Genomic DNA, 19,037 nt, shown 5'->3' with positions numbered 1-19,037 from the left:
AGGAAAGAGCAAAACTGGGAAGCGATGACTCATTCCATGACCTTTGATAGAAAAGGAAGGTTTGAAATGCGGTGGTAGTTGCAAAACAGAGATGGGTCAAGGGAAAGGTTTTTGAGGGTAGGGGTGATGACGGCTGTTTTTAGGGGGATGGGTATGATACCCCCAGAAAAGCAATCCGCCAATTGACTAACAATTGGGTTCCTACTAACTGCTACGTAAACAAAGGTGTGTGGAGTAATGAAACTTGCCCAATGTTTCGCCCTGTTTTATCAAACCCAGGTCCTCTCGCTTGCGAGGTGAGTGCCCTAACCATTAAGCTGCAGGACTCCTATGGACGAGCTTTCAGCATTCTGCCTGATCTCTGGATCTCTGGATTTTCATCCCAGAATCCCAATGCCTTGCTCCAAACATCCCCTCCTCCCACCTTCAAAGCTCACCTCAAGACCTATTTCTAGGCAAGACCATTTCCAACCACCACCCAGACAATTCTAGTTCCCGGTAAGCTTTATGAAACACTTTGATGTGTGAAACTTTGAGCTAACTCTCCAGTTGAATGCCAACAATTCTGAGACCCTACTGATTGGCTCCATCCTCCCTACTTCTGTGACCTACTAACTCTATATCGTCCAGTCTAATCCCTCCACTCAGCTGAATCTTTCTTGCGCCATGTCCCCTACCCAGCCCAGCCCACCCCACCATTGGCATCCGGGCTTTCAGTCTTTCTGCCCCCATACTTTGAAACTCCATCCCAGAGTCCCTTCACCTTGCCCCATCCCTTGACTCCTTCAAGGCCTGCCTCAACATCCTCTTTTGCATTTTACACAATCCAGAGACACTTCTGAGTGGGTATACAACAATTTGGTGCCCAAGGAGCTGCTAGCTTTCCATCCTGGATGGAAACATGATGCAATGCAACCAAGTCTCAAAGAGCAAAAAGTGTCCAGTGGAATAAAGACGAATGTAGTTCTAAAGGATTATTTATGAAGACTTTCTTTGCTGCAAGCAATAAATGCATTTTATTGAGAGAAAAAATGTATACATTCAAGACATTCAAAAGAAATTCAGGTTTCAGATTTAAATGGTTCTAAGTTTAAATTTTAAAAGACAAATAAATGAGTAGACAGTATTAGGGAATGGAGGGATATAATAGACGATGGGAGTAGGAGCAGCAGCACTTTCAGACATCTCACGAGATGATAATGCAATAAATCAAATGCAAGGATTATTATACATATTATAATTATTATTACAGAAGTGGAATCAACAGAAAATGACCCATGGCCTCACCCTAGTCGAGGAAACATTCAAAGTTTGAGTACCTAGTGAGATAGACATTTTTTAAGAAAAAGCATTTCTTGATAACCCAACAGAAGACAGCGCCTGGCAATAATACCCAAATTTAACAATGCGTGATCAAAGCAAATCGACGTGTATGTTGATAAATCTGTGTGAGTAGCTGAGCCTATCTTAGAAGATGAGAGGGAGAGTCGTGCACACCATAGCCCTTCTAACCAGCATGGTTTTGGATCCTTTGACATCCTTTATTTGATCGCAATCGAAATCCACCAAGAGTTCCTTAGTGCCTGATTTCCATGGGGTGATTTCAAACACTGCTGATATGTGACGGCCTTTGATCTCATCAATTCTGAAAGAAGAAGAAAAGCAACTCATCAGTTCAGCAGAAGGAATTTAAAGAAGAAAATAGCTCAACTGGAACAAATTCAATAATAATGCTTGCATTGGATAGAACGCCTTTGATGAGACATAAAAAGGTATCAAAGCGCTTCACATATTTTCTTGCAAATTGCAGTCTGTTTATTTGTGGGCACCCATATTTGTGTAGAGCAACGTCACATGAACAGCCATGAATAACTAATTGTATCGGGGGGATTGTCAGTTAGGACACTAGGAGGAACTTCTTTGTTTTTTCAAGTACTGTAATGAAATTTTTGGGCAGTTGGGACCAGAGTTAAATGTCTTACTCGAAGGACAGGGTCTCTGATAATGCAACACTCTAACACACATTGCACTGGGTGTTGAATTGATGGAGGTGCCGTGTTTTTGATGAGATGGTGAAGGAAGGGTACGACTAGCCTTTTTACATACACTGAACAATGTTAGTCTGTGTTTTTTATTTACCTTATCTGGGTTACGTCAATCAGTCCAGGTCCTCCAACTGTCAAGACACCTTGTTTCAGAGGTACAAGCAGAGGGTTCTCAATGCAGATTTCTACTTTCACCTTTTGATACTGCACTGGCTCACCCAGGAGCTGAGAAAGTGAATCAAGAATTATCTTCCGAAATATGCTTTCCTTCCACAACTTTTAAAATCATAGAATCATAGAATCATAGAATCGTACAGCTCAAAAAGAGGCCATTCGACCCATCGAGTCTGTGCCGGCTCTTTGAAAAGAGCAATGTAATGTCAGTCCACTCCCCAGCCCTTTCCCCAAAGCTCTGCAAACCTGTCCTCCTCAAATACCCGTCCACCGCGTTTTTAAAAGTTGTTATCAAATCGGCCTCAACCACCCTTTCAGGCAATGCATTCCAGATTAGAACAACTCGCTGCATGAAAAAATTTCTTCTCACCTCCCCTCTGCTTCTTTTAGAAACTATTTTAAATCTGTGCCCTTTGTCACCGACACACCCACCAGTGGAAACAGTTTTTCCCTTTCTAACATATCAACCCCCCACATGATTTTGAAGACCTCTATTAGGTCTCCTCGTAACCTTCTCTGCTCCAATGAGAATAATCCCGGCCTCTCTAGCCCTTCCTCATAATCACGGTCCCTCATTCCTGGTACCATTCTTGTAAATCTCCTCTGCACCCTTTCCAATGCCTTAATATCCTTCCTATAGTGTGATGCCCAGAACTGGGTGCAGTATTCTAACTGAGGCCTAACCAGTGTTTTATATAGGTTAATCATAACCTCCTGACTCTTGTACTCTATGCCCCTATTTATAAAGCCTAGTATCCCATATGCCCTTTTTACAGCTTTATTTACCTGTCCTTCCACCTTCAAGGATTCATTTACCAGAACCCCCAGGTCTCTCTGTTCCTTCACCCCCCTTAATATTGTATTACCAGCCCATATTGCCTCCCCTCATTCTTTCTTCCAAAATGCATTACCTTGCATTTCTCCACATTGAAATTCATCTGCCATATGTCTGCCCATTTTACCATTTTCTCTCTGTCTTCCTGCAGTTGGCTACTATCCTCCTCATTGTTTACTACCCTACCTAACTTTGTGGTGTCCGCAAACTTGGAAATGGTACTTGCTATACCCAAGTCCAGATCATTTATACAGTTCAGAATAGGTCATGCATGGCCCTTATCGATATAGCTCACAGACTTTGAACCAAGCAGGATTGGTTCCTATCTCCTTGCTTTCCCACAGAGGGGGAGGGGCACTATATAAATGCCCGTTGATGTTGCTGCTGCTGTTGCTGCTATCTGTATGCACCAAGAAGCATCAGAAGTGAGGAACAATGAGTGTTACAGGTCAGAGATTTGAGAAAAAGAACCATAGACATTTACTACAAAGCAAAAAGCCATAATAAGCTGAATTTGGCTCTTCGGTCTTGAAAAGATGTGTCTCAGAAGGGACTATATAAAAAGTATATAAGAAGCTAAATGGGATTCAGAAAAATAAACGCAGAGCAATGCAATATTTTCATACTCGCCAAGGTTGCAGAAGAAAAGGATACAGATTCAGAACTGCAAAGGGAAATTTAAGGACAGATACAGATACATGCCAGGATGCTGACCATTTTTTTTAAAAAAAACACTTGACTTTGTAATGGGAGGATGGGTATTCTGGAAGGATGCAATCAAATGGGTCGAAGAGCCTTCTTCATCCGAACTTCTCTTGTGACCTTGTGATTACCTTAATGTCAATGCTTGGAATTTGCAGACTGATGACTGTTGTGGCAAAGTTACATTCATTTGTGCTTCTGTCAGTTCCAACAGCTGTCAACTTGATCATACTGTGTTCGACAAGCAATTTTCCATAATCAGCGTAAGTCAGTTCTATAGGGACAGTTTTCTCTGAAAGATCAGGTAAGAATAGAGATGAAAATTACACGAGTCCAGAAAAATACAAAGAATCCCCGACAACCTTTGAAATGCTCACTTATTTATGAACAAAACTGATATAAAATATAAGAAAAATAACAACTAGAACTGGAAATCTTTTAACTCAAAATCCACAAAATATCTTTCTACAAAGTCTCAATCAAAAAAATAGCCTTCTCTCTTACCTTCATTGGGTCCAACAACAATTCCATTAATGTTATATGTCTTGCATTCCTTCATGGGTTTGCCAGTATACAATATTATTTCAGCACTGAAGTTCAAATTGCATTCAATTTTCTTGTCAATTTTGTTGTAGATGTACACATGAGCATAAATATTTTTGCCAACTGAGATGCACTCTTCAGTCTTCACAGCCAAATTGAATGTCTTCTCTTTTGGAACAAATTCTTTGTGCTTCAGCTCGTCAATATTGTGAATCAAACAGTGAGTATGATAGCCTAAAAGGATTCGCAATTAAAGGGAAAAAATATAATAATCATAAAAATAATCAAAATGTACTCCAATCCTCTCTTGTTTGTATAAAGATTACACCACATATTCTTCAAATACGATATTTTGTGTTATACGTGAAAATGTATTAATATACAGTTGCGATTTTAAGAAACATCTTTGCACTTTTCAATTCCTTAATAAGTTCTATTTCTGTTCCTCACCCTCAGGGTATTTGTAATTTGCTGTGATATCCTCACGTTCTCTACTCCCAACAGCCTTGGTACTGATCTTTCGGCCGACATTTGTGGTATTAAGAGATGTCTTTTCCTTTCTACCATCTCTGTAGAAGATCCAGTCCACCACATCCGCATTGACCTCTGCGTACACGAAGGGAACATCGAACTTCACATTCAGTCGTCTTTCTTTTATTGCTTTGACTGGAGATGGTCCACAACAATAGACACCTTAAGAAAAACAATGAAATAGATTAATTACATTCAATGATACACATGGAAACAAGCCATTCAGCCCCACTAGCCTGTGCCACTCCTCATACTCAAACAACCCCTCTGCTTTACCCATCTGCTCCCTTGTCTCTCCTGCATGCATCATATTTCCTCCTAAATATATTGATGAGCATTTGGGAGTAAGTTTGAATAAAATACTGATAATCCAAACTAGTATTCTAGTTAGTATTTTAGGGTTATCACTGCCTATATCGTTATTGTGATATTTCCTGAAATTCTTCTTCCTCAATTGTGTAAGAAATGAAAGATATGAATATATTAATTCAAGTGACCCTACTGACAATCCGTGCCTTGGGCTACAAGCCTATTGAGGTCTTTACCTTGACTCATCTCCTGTGGTGTTGGATCCAGCACCTGCCATCCATCAAAACCAGACTTGAGATCATTTCGAGCCATCCAAGCTTCTATCCAGACATGGAAATTCCTGAAGTATGGAAATAGATAATACAATGTTTCCCCGTATCAACATGTATTGTGATGATTATTTGAGTACATTTCTGTTCCTGTCTTCTCTCCAGTTAAATACTCAAAAAGTTCCCTGCAACTTTTTCCTTCAAGACCCGTTTCAAAACCCTCCTCTTCTACCAAAGCTTCCCAAGTATTCATCTCTCTCCCTTTCAAACATCCCAATCAGTGCTGGATCCACAGCTTCCTGCGACAGCCTATTGCACATTTTCCAAAACTCTCTGTGAGAAGAAGTGTTTCTCACTAACCACCCTAGCTCTAATTTAAAGATTACTCCCCTGGTTTTGGATCCCTCTACCAAAGAAAATAAAAGTTTGGTTTGAGTCTTCACTCACCAAATACTATCTCTGTTGTTTCTAATCGTTCTTCCGTGTTCATCAACCACATTGTCAATGGTTAAGTTTCCATTGGTGTCATGCGCAGATTGAAAGTTTGTGACCACACGTGTAGGAATTCCTAAACACCTCAAAACTAAAGAACCAACAGAAAAACAGATCATTACACATATGATATCAGGGTGTCAAACAAGTGGTGATTTTCAGTGAGTAAAGGTCTCAGAGTCTCTGAAGGGGAATCTTGCTAGTAAATAAAATAATAATAATAATATAATAATCCTTGCATTTGATATATTGCTTTTCACTTCTTCTAGACATCTCAAAGCGCTTCACAGAGTATACTGTAAAGTGAATTGACTGTATATGTGTGGGCAAAACACGGCAGTCAATCGCGCACAGCAGTATCCCACAAACAGTCGTGGATTGAAGTGACCAATTTATTATTGTGTTTTTTTTCTTGAGGGAGTATTATCACCCATGAGAAGTAAGGAAACTTCCCCAAGCTTTTGCCCTGGTGGCAATCAAGCCCAGGTCTCTTGCTTGCAAGGCGAGTGTTCTAACCTCTGAGCTACAGGACTCGTATAATCGATAATATGTTTCAGCCAATCCACAGGAACCCAACAATCCACTTCCATTACTTTGGAGTGAAGTTCAAGTTGACTGTAATAATCTGCCAGGTAGTTATTGGTGACGCTGAGTCTCTGTTAGTGAGATCAATTGCACGTCATCACTTTTCAACCCCAAAGAACCATCGTATTTTGTTCCAGAATAACAGGTTGGGGAAAAATATTCTTCTCGTCTTGTTCATTGAGTTTACAATGGATTCAGCAATTTGCATTTCTATTTAGAGAAACACATTTCCGGAAGATTGCATTCGATTTCCTTCATAGTTAATTATCCATGTGAAAACTGAATTGAACCAATTTTGCCTGATTCTGCACACTCAGAAATAATGTTGCATTAAAATAATTTTGCAACATATTGATTGTGGGTGAAACAATGTTTTGTCGGTCATAATGGACAAAATTTAGAAATTTATAATTGTATCGTTTTTATCTTATTAAGGAAGAGATCCCTGGTTGCCCGCTCTCCTCTGTACCTGTGCAAGCCACCGCTGCAAACACCCAGCACTGTCCATAACAAACTGGCTGGCAGTTACTTCTAAACCACTTTCGAAGGATATCAACACTTCCAATCCATTGTGTAGGCCTTGTTTCCGGATAATATGGTTCTTCCCATCGTCCTGAAAGTATTCCTTTATCATCGGCACTGTTTACCTGAAAAAACGATAGTAAATTTGTGTTGGGTGTATTATGGGGTCATTATCCTGGAAGTCAGTAATGGATAAGCCTTAAAAGTAGACACAATCAATGGGTCAAAACATATTTGGGGATAATTCAGAACATGTTTGTTAATTTGCCCTGTTGAATTCTCTTGCTTGTAAATACCACATCATTGCTTTTCAGATGTTGAGATTTTGAGCTGTCAATCTCGGTTGGTACTTCAGAGTGGTGCAAGGGGGTGCTGCAATGTATGAGGTGCCGTCCTTCATTGAGATGTTAAACTGAGGTCCTGGACATTTATGGAAAGGGAGTTTCTGGTGTCTTGGCCAACTATTCTCCAGATAAATTGGGATTAGGAGAGATGGAGGAGCAAACACCGAAACAATTGCGATGGAATGGTCTCCTGGTACATCATAGATCTATGGTGCATAATTGTCAAGATTAGTGGGTGGTGGTGGAGGTAAATGTTATGGCAGGTTCCATATTAGGGGCAGAGTCGGAACATGGATGGAGATCAGACATTACAGATCTTAATTGTGAAATGCTGGTGTTAGATAATTATTTTTAACCAAATCCCAGTTGAAAGACTAGACTCCGGATTTATCAAAAGACAGTCAGAGGAGGTTTCTAAAACGTGGTCGAAAACAAGTCATCGCTGGGGAGAAATTCCAACTGGGATTATATTTACTCTTTTAGTGTAGCGTTTCAATGTGACCAGAATTTGACAAATTTGCTGAATTTAGCCTTAACTGTTGAGTCACTTTACTTTAAAGAACTGGTAGTTCTAAAAAAAATTGTTTTCCAATTTAAGGCAGTATGGCAGAATTTGCCAAATTTTGAACGATTTAAAATGTTAAACAAATAATGTAAATTTAGGCACAGGTGGAATTTCTCCTCACAAGTTCCAATCCACTCCCTTTATATCAACGTCAAAATGTCAACCTTACCATCCTAGATACCACCCTGCTGATGTAAACAGCATCATTTCTTCGTTCATAGTCCCCAGTTGCGCTTCTTAAACTTTTGGGATTTTGGTCCAGTAATTTGAGGCATATATCCACAATATCTTCTTCGAACTAGGAAAGAAAGATTTGTATTAATAATCTGGAATTGTGGTTACATATTCATTCATGTTACCTTTTACCCAGGCTTTTGTTGTTTGAAAATAATGAACTGTAGTTCGATTCGTCAGCAATAATAATTGAATTGAAATAACACACATTGATGCAAGGATTCATATTATAACCTTTCCATTAATTCAAGTCAGCCCTGATTCGGCTGGGAGAAAGTTGAAGTTATATGTTCAAGCACCACCATAAAGGGAACAAATAAGTTGAGAAGAATGCTTTCCTAATCTTTTAGTACCTGTCCAAAGATCCAAGGGTTGGAGTAGATACTGTTATATGTATTCATGAAGATGATTCCAGTTTCGTTCATCACATACTCTTCTCGCTGTTCAGCATTGTCCAGAAAGACTTCATCCTCTGAAAGTTACAGAGCAGATGTGACAATACCACAGATTCCAGTTGGTGTTTATTGAAACTAACATGGCTAACACGATGTCTAACATGCAACACCTTTAGGACTGCAGAGTCCCAAAGTATTGCATTGTCTTGGGCATCAGACCCATGTCTTCATATGCAATGAGTTACACCTTCTGGAAACCATCTTGAACTCAGCTTTAATTGGGAAGTTGCTTTTCCAGCGCTCGTTTTGGATATTGCTGGAAAGTGCTGACTATCTTCCTAGAAGGAGTGGGGGTGGGGTGGAGTGGGGGGTGAGGGAAGATCTTCTTGTAGCTGAACTGGCTCCAAGGTGACGTGCTTGCATTGGAATGTCAGAATCGAGCTAATCCTCTCTGGCAATCTCAGTAGTCTGGCTCCTGAAGGGCCAGAGGTATTCCATGGCACTGCCGACGACAACCAGCCAGACTGCCTGAACAGACTAATCACTGTGGATAGGATTCTTCCCATTCAGCTCCTAGTGAGCCCGAGCCGTGATGGTCCCAGCTTAACAAGCAGTGGGAACCTTGCCAGACAGAGTGGTTAAAAACAACTCCTGAAAGTCTGAATTTAACTCCGCTATCAAAACTCCTGTACGAATGTTAAATTATTGAAACAGTGGGTTTAAGACTAAGATCCTGTGAATATTTGGTCTGAGTTTGAAGGTCTGGGAAATCCAGAAATAACATTAATGGTCAATAAGTTTGACATGAATTGCAAATCCATTCAAACCTGTGGAGCTCTTTTTAATTTCATAGTGAAATGTATATCACTGCAAGATACATTTTTAAATTGGATGCAAACAATCTTTCCTTCCTTATGAGTGCAATTTGGCAGGTGTTAGAGTACGTGTAAGGTTATATGATAATCTCTCCAAAAAACAAAAACAATAATAAATTGGTCATTTTCAATCCACGACTGTTCGTGGGACACTTCTGTGCGCAATTGGCTGCCGTGTTTCGCCCACAAATATACAGTCAATTCACTTTACAGCATAATCTGCAAAGCGCTTTGTGCCATCTAGAAGATGTGAAAAGCGCTATATCAAATGCAAGGATTATTATTATTATTATGAACAATATAGACCAATTGTTGCATTGATCTCACCAGAAAGGCCTGTTTTCAATGGTTAGGAGTATCAGTGTCAGTGTCACTTATTTTCCAAAAAATATAAAGGCACAAGTAATGTGTAAAGACATTATTTGACAATGCTTTCAGCTGCACCAACACAGAGAACAGGAAAGAACAGGTTCAGAGTTGCAAATGATAGTATCAGTACAAATGCCAGGAAGTATCACTGAGAGAAATAAATAATGGTTATCAGGTGGACTTATTTAAAAAACAATTTGATGCTGATATGGGAGGATGGCAGGGTGGGAGTTCTGGGAGGATTTAATCAAATAGGCTGAATGAAGGGTCTTCTTCACCTGAATCAATCTTGTGATCTTATTCTGCATGAGGCATATTAAAAGCCATTGTACCTGAGCACCATGGGTTAAAAAGCAGAACGAATTCTCCCAGCACGTATGCTTGCTCTTCTGTTGCGTCGTGCAGCTTCAAGGTGTAACGACCAATCTTGGCATTCGGTGAAGAGTTGATGATCAGTGACATTTCACAGCTGGAACACCCCTTCATGGTTGCGCTCCATTCATTTGGATCTAAACTGTTTGAAAGTGGAATCAAAACCTGGGTTCCAGCTGAATGTGAAGGTCTAGATCCTACAATGAGACCAGAGGAATTTCATTAATTTAAAGCTATGTCAGATCAGACAGACATCACCTTGTCACCAAAATTGGCGTGATACAAGAAAGCTGGTGGTAGCTGACTATCACTTTCTCAAAATATTAGATCATAAACTTCAAATTATCCTGCCTCTGCGTCATAAGATTGGTCGTCACACCACAGTTATTCAGGTGAACGTTAAAGATCCCATGGCACTATTTGAAAAGAGAAAGGCGTTTTTCTGACCAGCGATCCCCCAAATAACAAGAAAAACTTGCATTTAAATAGCATCCTTCTAACAGGATAGTATCTCAGAGCTCAAGATAAAATTGGTCATTCACTTCACGGCTGCTGATGGGACAATCCTTCTGCTGTGAAACGTGCTATGTCACATACAAGTATGATGTTATTAAATGCGCCACGTGATTGCAACTCCCATTGCTAGAGACATCAGTCTGCCAGCAACTCCTAACCCAACCGTAATGAAAACAAATGCTCTCTATGTTATATTGAGAAACGTGTAATTTTTACTCACTGCTGCCTACACTTAGTGAGCTCTGGCCTCCTGTTTGGCCCTTGTACTGTCCGCTCCGTCATTGGTGGCTGCATTTTCAACCACTACCACCCTGAGGCTTTTGATCGCTCTCCCTCTATCCCTCCACTTTGCCTCCTCCTTCCCATCTTTTGGATCACGACTGAAGACCTTCCTCTTTGACTGAAAGCATTAACTATTGGTAGGCAGGAACCCGGTTGTTAGTTGAATAAAAGTCATTTGAACTTGTCCCACTGCATTCCTGATTAATTACCTGTTTCTGCAATGAGTACAATTCTGCCATTGTTGAAACCACTTTGACTGAAGTCCACTCTAATGCGGAATTCCAGCCCACGTCTGACTATCAATCTCTTGATGCTGATCTCATCCGTTCGGTGCTCCTTATTGTTCTTCTCAAAGTAAAACTCAGTAGAACTCACTGTAAGAAAGAAATCAGTACATCAATACAACACAAGTATCATTCTATCATGGATTGATTTGTATATTACTGTTTAATATTCTTGTTTTTCTGGTAAAAAGCCCAAATTTACACTAGTTTTAGTCCATAAGACCATTTTGTCTTAAAATTGTCTTAAAATTTGAGTTCACATAGAACTATGGAGAATTCTTAAATTCAGTCTTTATGTTGGAAGGTAAACTGGCAATAGCAACTGAAACAATCTCACTTAAAGAATGAATAGAACAGGATTAATAGAATTACAGATCACCCTGAAGCCTTGTGGAGTCCTGTAGCTCAGTGGCTAGAGCACTCACCTCACAAGCGAGAGACCTGGGTTCGATTTCTGGCAGGGCGAAACCTTGGGCAAGTTTCATTACACCACACACCTGATAATAATCTCTCAAGAAAAAAAACAATAATAATTTGGTCATTCAATTCACGACTGTTTGTGGGACACTGCTGTGCGCATTTGGCTGCTATGTTTTGCCCACAAATATACAGTCAATTCACTTTACAGTATATTCTAGATGTCTATATTGAGACATCTAGAAGACGTGAAAAGCGCTATATCAAATGCAAGGATTATTATTACTTTTGTGGGCAAAAATTCCAGTGAGCATCACATGTGTCTCCTTTGATAATATGGGCTGCTGATTGGAATTTTCTGTGCTTCAAATAAAGGACAAACGCTCAATGGAATTTTTCCCCTTTTAGAGGCACAAGAAATTGCTGATTGGAAAGGAGATGGCACGATTACTGTCTCACTTTTGGGAAAAGATCCCTTGCGACTTAAATTGTGTTTCCTCAGGTGTCAACACATTTGGGTGCACATTGCTGAATAAAGTCTGCTATTTTGCCCCTCCTCAAGCTACTCCAAACAGCTTGATACCTAAACAGTTACCTAGTATTCCTCTCTTTGCCTCTTTCAGTGATCCCCACTGGTTGTTGTTTTTGAATGACCTGCTTCCTATATATTCTAATAAGAATAATTTGATCACTCAATCCACGACTGTATGTGGGACACTGCTGTGCGCAATTGGCTGCTGCTTTTCACCCACAAAATACACAGTAATTCAGTTTACGGTATATTCTGTGAAGCGCTTTGAGACGGCTCGAAGACGTGATAAGGCGCTATATCAAATGCAAGAATTATTATTGTTATTATTATATATCAAAAGAAAATGAATCTGTAAACTTCACTGACAATTAATATAATATCCACACTCACCACATGGCATTTTGAATCAGATGAGGTGACCTCTGTCTTCAGAGACTCCGCTCTGTGCAATCTTGTGACATATGGAAGCAGTCTCTCAACCTTTATATCCTCAATCTGGTATATGATTGGCTGCTGCAAGTAACACAAAATACCCATTGCACAAATGACTTTTCTTGGAAAGGTTCTTGAAAAGATCAGAATGCCATCCAACTTTCTTTATCTGTATCCTTTCATATGCAAAATATTTTCTCATAAATCAGGCTCCAATTTAGCTTGGTTTGCAGTTTGCTGCAATCACTTCCAGGCTTTTCATGAATCTGCACTAATGTATCTTTTGTTTGTTTCCTCCTCCTTCTGCCTCAAAGCATTAATGGTTCTGTCTCAACCCCACCCCAAAGGAGACCTAACTTGCACTCGGCTCTTGGCCCGTCACATTGTTTTGTCTCAAAACTTTAAAATCACTCAGACCTGTGCAAAAATATAAATTTCAGTCTGAGTTTGGAAGCCGAATTTTCACTGATTTCAAAAAAACAAAAAACCTTCTGAATTCAATGAATTTAAGAATTTTCTGTGTGATCTTAAATTTTGATATAATATGGTCGTAGAAGCTAAGCCTATGTGGAATCTCAAGCATGAGGATCCTTTTAATAGGTCAATATTGCTCTTAGATAAGTCTTCTGGCAGTATGTCACTTTGCACAACAGCACAGATGATTTGCATGCAACAAGCTGTCATGCAATACTGATTTGAACTCAATAGACTCAAATGAACTCAAACCACCGATATCTAGACTTACTATTTATGTACAATTCCGAGCATCCAGAATTTGATGCATTCTTAAATAATCTCATTATTTTGAATCACTTTTTATTTGAAGAATGACATTAAACCATCTTCAAATTTACGATCCATTTCAACAATTTGCCAAATTCTAGTTGCTCAGAAATTGCTAATAAAATAGAATAATTCTCGACTCAGGTGGACTTCCTCTGCATAAGGAGCAGCCGTCAGTGTTCTGTATATTCTATGTGTATGTAATTAACAGTGAGATGTAATAACTGGTCTTGGCGCTCTGATCAACTAGCCTGACTCATTGCTAAAACAGCGATTTTGTAGACAGCAATATCCCATAAACAGCAATTAAGTGAATGACCAATTTTATTTGGGGCATTGCTAGCCAGGACACTGGGAGAAAGTCTCTTCACTTTTCAAATAGTGTTACGGGATGTTTAGCATATATCTGAACAGGTAGACAGGACCTGAGTTTAGCATCTTATAAGAAAGGGAACACCTCCAACATTGCAATACGCCCCCAGCGCTGCATTGGAATGTCAGCCTAGACTCTATGAGTTCAATGTCCCGACATGCAGCATGAACTCACAATCTTCTGATTCCGAGGCAAGAGTGCTACAGACTGAAACAAGCTGAATCACATTATTTTTATTATGTGTAAAAGACGATATTTCTTCCACTGGCTCCATAGAAGTCTGCCACAATAGTTTTAAAACAAATAGTTTACATGTGGCCTTTGGTGCGTTGCAATGTATCAACGTCTCTGTGTCCCAACTGACCACTGCCATTTCCTACAAAATACAAAAATTGTCGGACATTGCTGCGTGCAAATTGGCTGTTGCATTTGCCTACAAGATACACAGTCACTATACGTTACAGTAAATCATGCAAAGCGCTTTTAATCATTCTCCCAACATGAAAGACCCTGTGCCAAATACCAATAAATTATGATGGAAGTTACTTCTGAGAATACTTATATTTGAGCCAAGTGCCGCACCCTCTGTCATCTCCATTTTTGAACAATCAAAAATGCGTTCACAACATTATTTATTGGAGACATGCTGCAACAATCGTACTAACCTGCACATTGAGCATGAAAATTGGCCTGAAGCCATTTTGTACCCGCCCTAATGTTTGTCAACTCAGCAGCTATGGCAGACCAGTCACTGGAGTCAGCAGTTCATCAATGGGTATATTGTAAAGTCTTGTAGTTATGTTTTGTTGGCGAAAGTGCCAGCCGACTTCCACTCAGCAACGTCCCATAAATGGCAGTGAAGTGAATGATCTATTGGTCAGGACACTGGGATAAACACCCTTCTCCTTATCGAGATCCCTCAGTATCAAATCCACTTCTATTTAAATAATAATTCTTCCATTTGATATAGAACCTTTTGTGTCAGGATGGTGTTTGTTGAAGGGCGAAACGTTGGGCCAGTTTCCTTACTCCACACATCTCTGTTTACTTAACAGTAAGTAGGAACCCGGTTGTTAGTCGATTGGTGGATCACTTTTGTGGGGGTAATAATCCCTTAAAAAAAGAATAATTTGCTCCCTCAATTCACGACTGTTTGTGGGACACTGCTGTGTGCCATTGGGCTGCCCCGTTCCGCCCACAAAATTCACTTTACAGTATATTCTTCGAAGTGCTTTGAGATTTCTCAAAGACATGAAGGCACTATATTAAATGCTAATTTTTTATTATGTTGTCAATTCAGCAGTTAGCAGAGACTGAGCTGTGTGTAGGAGGATGATGGCAATGTTCTCACACATTTAATGCTGAGCTGTGCTATTCCTTGTGCCTTACCCTCTCTCATATTTCCTATGATCTGAGCTGGATTTTGAGAAATATGATACATGTAATGAAACGGTTTAAGGCAGGGCCACATAGTATCGTAAACACTAAGTTGTTAATTAGATAACACCATTTTGTACGCGAACCATCACTCAACAACATCTGTTAATGACATAAGATGTTTTTGTCTGGTTAAGAAGAAAAGGTCAACATGAAATGATGATGTAAGACAATCACTGGCCTTGGGACGATACAAGCTGTTTTGCAGTCAAAATGCCCGGTTCTTGGGATAAACAGAAGTAACAGCGCGCTTGACTCTTTGTCCAGTTGTGAAAGGCTTACATGGCTGATAATTGATTGAATGAACAAAAAGGTATAAAGTTGAAAGGTTGTTGACATAAAGCAGCAGAGTTGGCAGGGAACTAGGCATACAGAGGCGGAGGGTCAAAGCACGCTGACTGCTCCAAGTATCTTTGTCTGACTTTACGTATTTTTGTCTTTTGATGTACAAAATATTTTCTCCATACGTGGTGTAAATCAGGTTCAAATTTAGCTTGGTTTGCAGTTTGCTGCAATCACTTCCAGGCTTTTCATGAATTTGCACTAATTTATCTCTTGTTTGTTTCCTCCTCCTTCTGCCTCAAAGCATTAATGGTTCTGCCTCAAACCCCACCGCACATGACCAGGACACTTAAATTTCACTCGGCTCTTGGCCCGTCACATTGTTTTGTCTCAAAATTTTAAAATCACTCAGACCTGTGCAAAAATATAAATTTCAGTCTGAGTTTGGACGCCGAACTTTCACTGTTTTCAAAAACAAAAAACCTTCTGAATTCAAGAATTTTCTACATTTTCTGCGTGATCTTAATACAGTCGTATAAGCTAAGCCTATGTGGTATCTCAGGCTTCAGGATCCTTTTAATAGGTCAATGTCGCTCCTAGATAAGTTTTCTGGCAGTCTGACACTTTGCACAACAGCACAGATGATTTGCATGCAACAAGCTGTCACGCAATAGCGATTTGAAGTCAAATAGACTCAAATGAACTCAATCTACCCATATCTAGACTTACTATTCATGTATCATTTCAGAGCATCCAGAATTTGATGCATTCTTAAATAAACTCATTACTTTGAATCCCTTTTTATTTGAAGAATGACATTAAACCATCTTCAAATTTACGATCCAATTCAACAATTTGCCAAATTCTAGTTGTTCAGAAATTGCTAATAAAAGAGAATAATTCTAGACTCAGGTGGACTTTCTCTGCATAAGGAGCAGCAGTCAGTGTTCTGTACATTCTATGTGTATGTAATTAACAGTAAGATGTAATAACTGGTCTTGGTGCTCTGTCAAATGCAAGGATTATTTTTATTCTTATAAGCCCTTGCTCCAACAAGCCAGCATCAGCTCTGCTCACCACAAGTCTTTCCAGGTTTGTGCTTCTACCACTGATTTTATCTTGCGTTCCAAAGTGGATGAGAATCCAAGCAGGGTGTCTTGGAGCTGGGATGGTTCCAAAGTAGCACGCTTATCAATTTAATGTTGAACTCAAGTTAATCCTATTTGCTGCGCTTGATAGTTCAATTCCTGAACCAGGTTGGTTTGCGATACTCCAGGGAACTGCTGATGGCAGTTCAGCTAGCCTGGTTCATTGCGAAAACAGCGATTTTGTACACAGCAATATCCCATAAACAGCAATGAAGTGAATGATCTATTTTATTTGTGGGATTGTTGGCCAGGACACTGGGAGAAACTCCCTTCTCTCTATCCATATCCCTCAGTGTTAAATCCACTTCTATTTAAATAATAATTCTTCCATTTGATATAAAAATTTTCATGTCGTAAAAGTGTCTGATAATGATTCACACAATATACTGTATAATTATAATAAAATATAGTAACTGTGTATTTTCTACGTGAACATGACAGCCAAACTGTAGAACAGGAATATCTGACAAATAACCATAAAATGAATGACCAATTTTATTTGGGGCATTGCAAGCCAGGACACTGGGAGAAAGTCTCTTCACTTTTCAAATAGTGTTACGGGATGTTTAGCATATATCTGAACAAGTAGACAGGACCTGAGTTTAGCATCTTATAAGAAAGGGAACACCTCCAACATTGCAATACACCCCCAGCGCTGCATTGGAATGTCAGCCTAGACTCTATGAGTTCAATGTCCCGACATGCAGCATGAACTCACAATCTTCTGATTCCGAGGCAAGAGTGCTACAGACTGAAACAAGCTGAATCACATTATTTTTATTATGTGTAAAAGACGATATTTCTTCCACTGGCTCCATAGAAGTCTGCCACAATAGCTTTAAAACAAATAGTTTACATGTGGCCTTTGGTGCGTTGCAATGTATCAACGTCTCTGTGTCCCAACTGACCACTGCCATTTCCTACAAAATACAAAAATTGTCGGACATTGCTGTGTGCAAATTGGCTGTTGCATTTGCCTAGAAGATACACAGTCACTATACGTTACAGTAAATCATGCAAAGCGCTTTTAATCATTCTCCCAACATGAAAGACCCTGTGCCAAATACCAATAAATTATGATGGAAGTTACTTCTGAGAATACTTATATTTGAGCCAAGTGCCGCACCCTCTGTCTTCTCCACTTTTGAACAATCAAAAATGTGTTCACAACATTATTTATTGGAGACATGCTGCAACAATCGTACTAACCTGCACATTGAGCATGAAAATTGGCCTGAAGCCATTTTGTACCCGCCCTAATGTTTGTCAACTCAGCAGCTATGGCAGACCAGTCACTGGAGTCAGCAACAACAAGATTCCATTTATAAAGCGCCTTTCACGTCAGGAGGACGTCCCAAGGCGCTGCACAGTTGGGTCATGATATAGTTATATATATATATAGATATATATATAGTTGATATAGAACCTTTCGTGTCAGGATGGTGTTTGTTGAAGGGCGAAACGTTGGGCCAGTTTCCTTACTCCACACATCTCTGTTTACCTAACAGTAAGTAGGAACCTGGTTGTTAGTCAATCAGCGGATCGTATTTCCGGGCGTAATAATCCTTTCAAAAAAATAGAAACGAATAAATAACAGAAACAACAACAAATTACACTTGTATAGCGCCCATGACTTTGGAAAGATGTCCCAGGGTGCTGGAATTATAATAATAATTTGGTTGCATAATCCACGGCTATTTATTGGACACTGCAATGCGATATTGGCCACCGCGTTTCACCACTGTTTAACATTTCCTCCAAAGATTAGAACCTCCATGATAAACAGAATGCGTCCATCCAAGGAATGTGCATTCCTTAAACAAAATATGGAAAACCTATGGTGTATAGGAGCACATTACATAGAAGCCTTGGAAGGCTATGGCCGAAGGCACAGTTGACGACGAAGGTCGTCAGACAGGACTTGAAGGAGGCAAGAGAGGGGGTGAGGCAGAGGGATTGCGGGATACGTTCCAGAATGTGGGGACAGAGATTCTGAATGCCCGACCACCAATGGTGGGGCATGAAGTGCACGGACTTGAAGCTGGTATTTGCTGAGCGGAGGAAGCAGACAGACTGATGTGGGGTTATGAGGTTGGAGAGGTAGGGGGGAGCAAAACTATGGAGGGCCTTGAAGGTAAGAACAAGGATTTTTTACCTGGTTCTCTGAGGAATGGGGAGCCAGAGAAGCTGAGCAAAAACAAGGGTGATCAGTTTACGGAGCCTGGTGCGGGAGAGGACATGAGTTGAAGAGTTGTGAATAATCTGCAGCTTGTGGAGGGAAGAATTGGGAAGTACAGTGAGCAGGGAGTTGGTGTAGTCAAACCGAAACATAATGAAAGTGTGGATCAGGTTCTCAGCAGCATGCGGTGAGAGGTAGTGGCGGAGGCGGG

The 19,037-nt window shown here is 40.0% G+C and overlaps 1 protein-coding gene across 1 annotated transcript; it reads right to left on the bottom strand.

The window, feature by feature from the left end:
- Positions 1 to 992: 992 nt before the first annotated feature.
- Positions 993 to 12,630, bottom strand: LOC103172911 (protein-glutamine gamma-glutamyltransferase 2). The gene is made up of 13 exons (XM_042341818.1): positions 12,583 to 12,630; positions 11,169 to 11,333; positions 10,122 to 10,358; positions 8,504 to 8,622; positions 8,086 to 8,214; positions 6,955 to 7,132; positions 5,856 to 5,991; positions 5,376 to 5,479; positions 4,750 to 4,992; positions 4,261 to 4,533; positions 3,888 to 4,048; positions 2,140 to 2,270; positions 993 to 1,645 (listed from the first exon to the last, which is right to left on the bottom strand). The coding sequence occupies exons 1-13, from the start codon at positions 12,590 to 12,592 to the stop codon at positions 1,468 to 1,470; spliced, it is 2,064 nt and encodes a 687-aa protein (XP_042197752.1). The 5' UTR covers positions 12,593 to 12,630; the 3' UTR covers positions 993 to 1,467.
- Between the last annotated feature and the right edge of the window lie 6,407 nt (positions 12,631 to 19,037).

Source organism: Callorhinchus milii, unplaced genomic scaffold (genome assembly GCF_018977255.1).
Source record: "Callorhinchus milii isolate IMCB2004 unplaced genomic scaffold, IMCB_Cmil_1.0 Scaffold18, whole genome shotgun sequence".
Classification (NCBI taxonomy): Eukaryota; Metazoa; Chordata; class Chondrichthyes; order Chimaeriformes; family Callorhinchidae; genus Callorhinchus; species Callorhinchus milii.
Note: the sequence above shows the minus strand (reverse complement) of the source record. Positions and strands in the feature narration are given on the sequence as shown.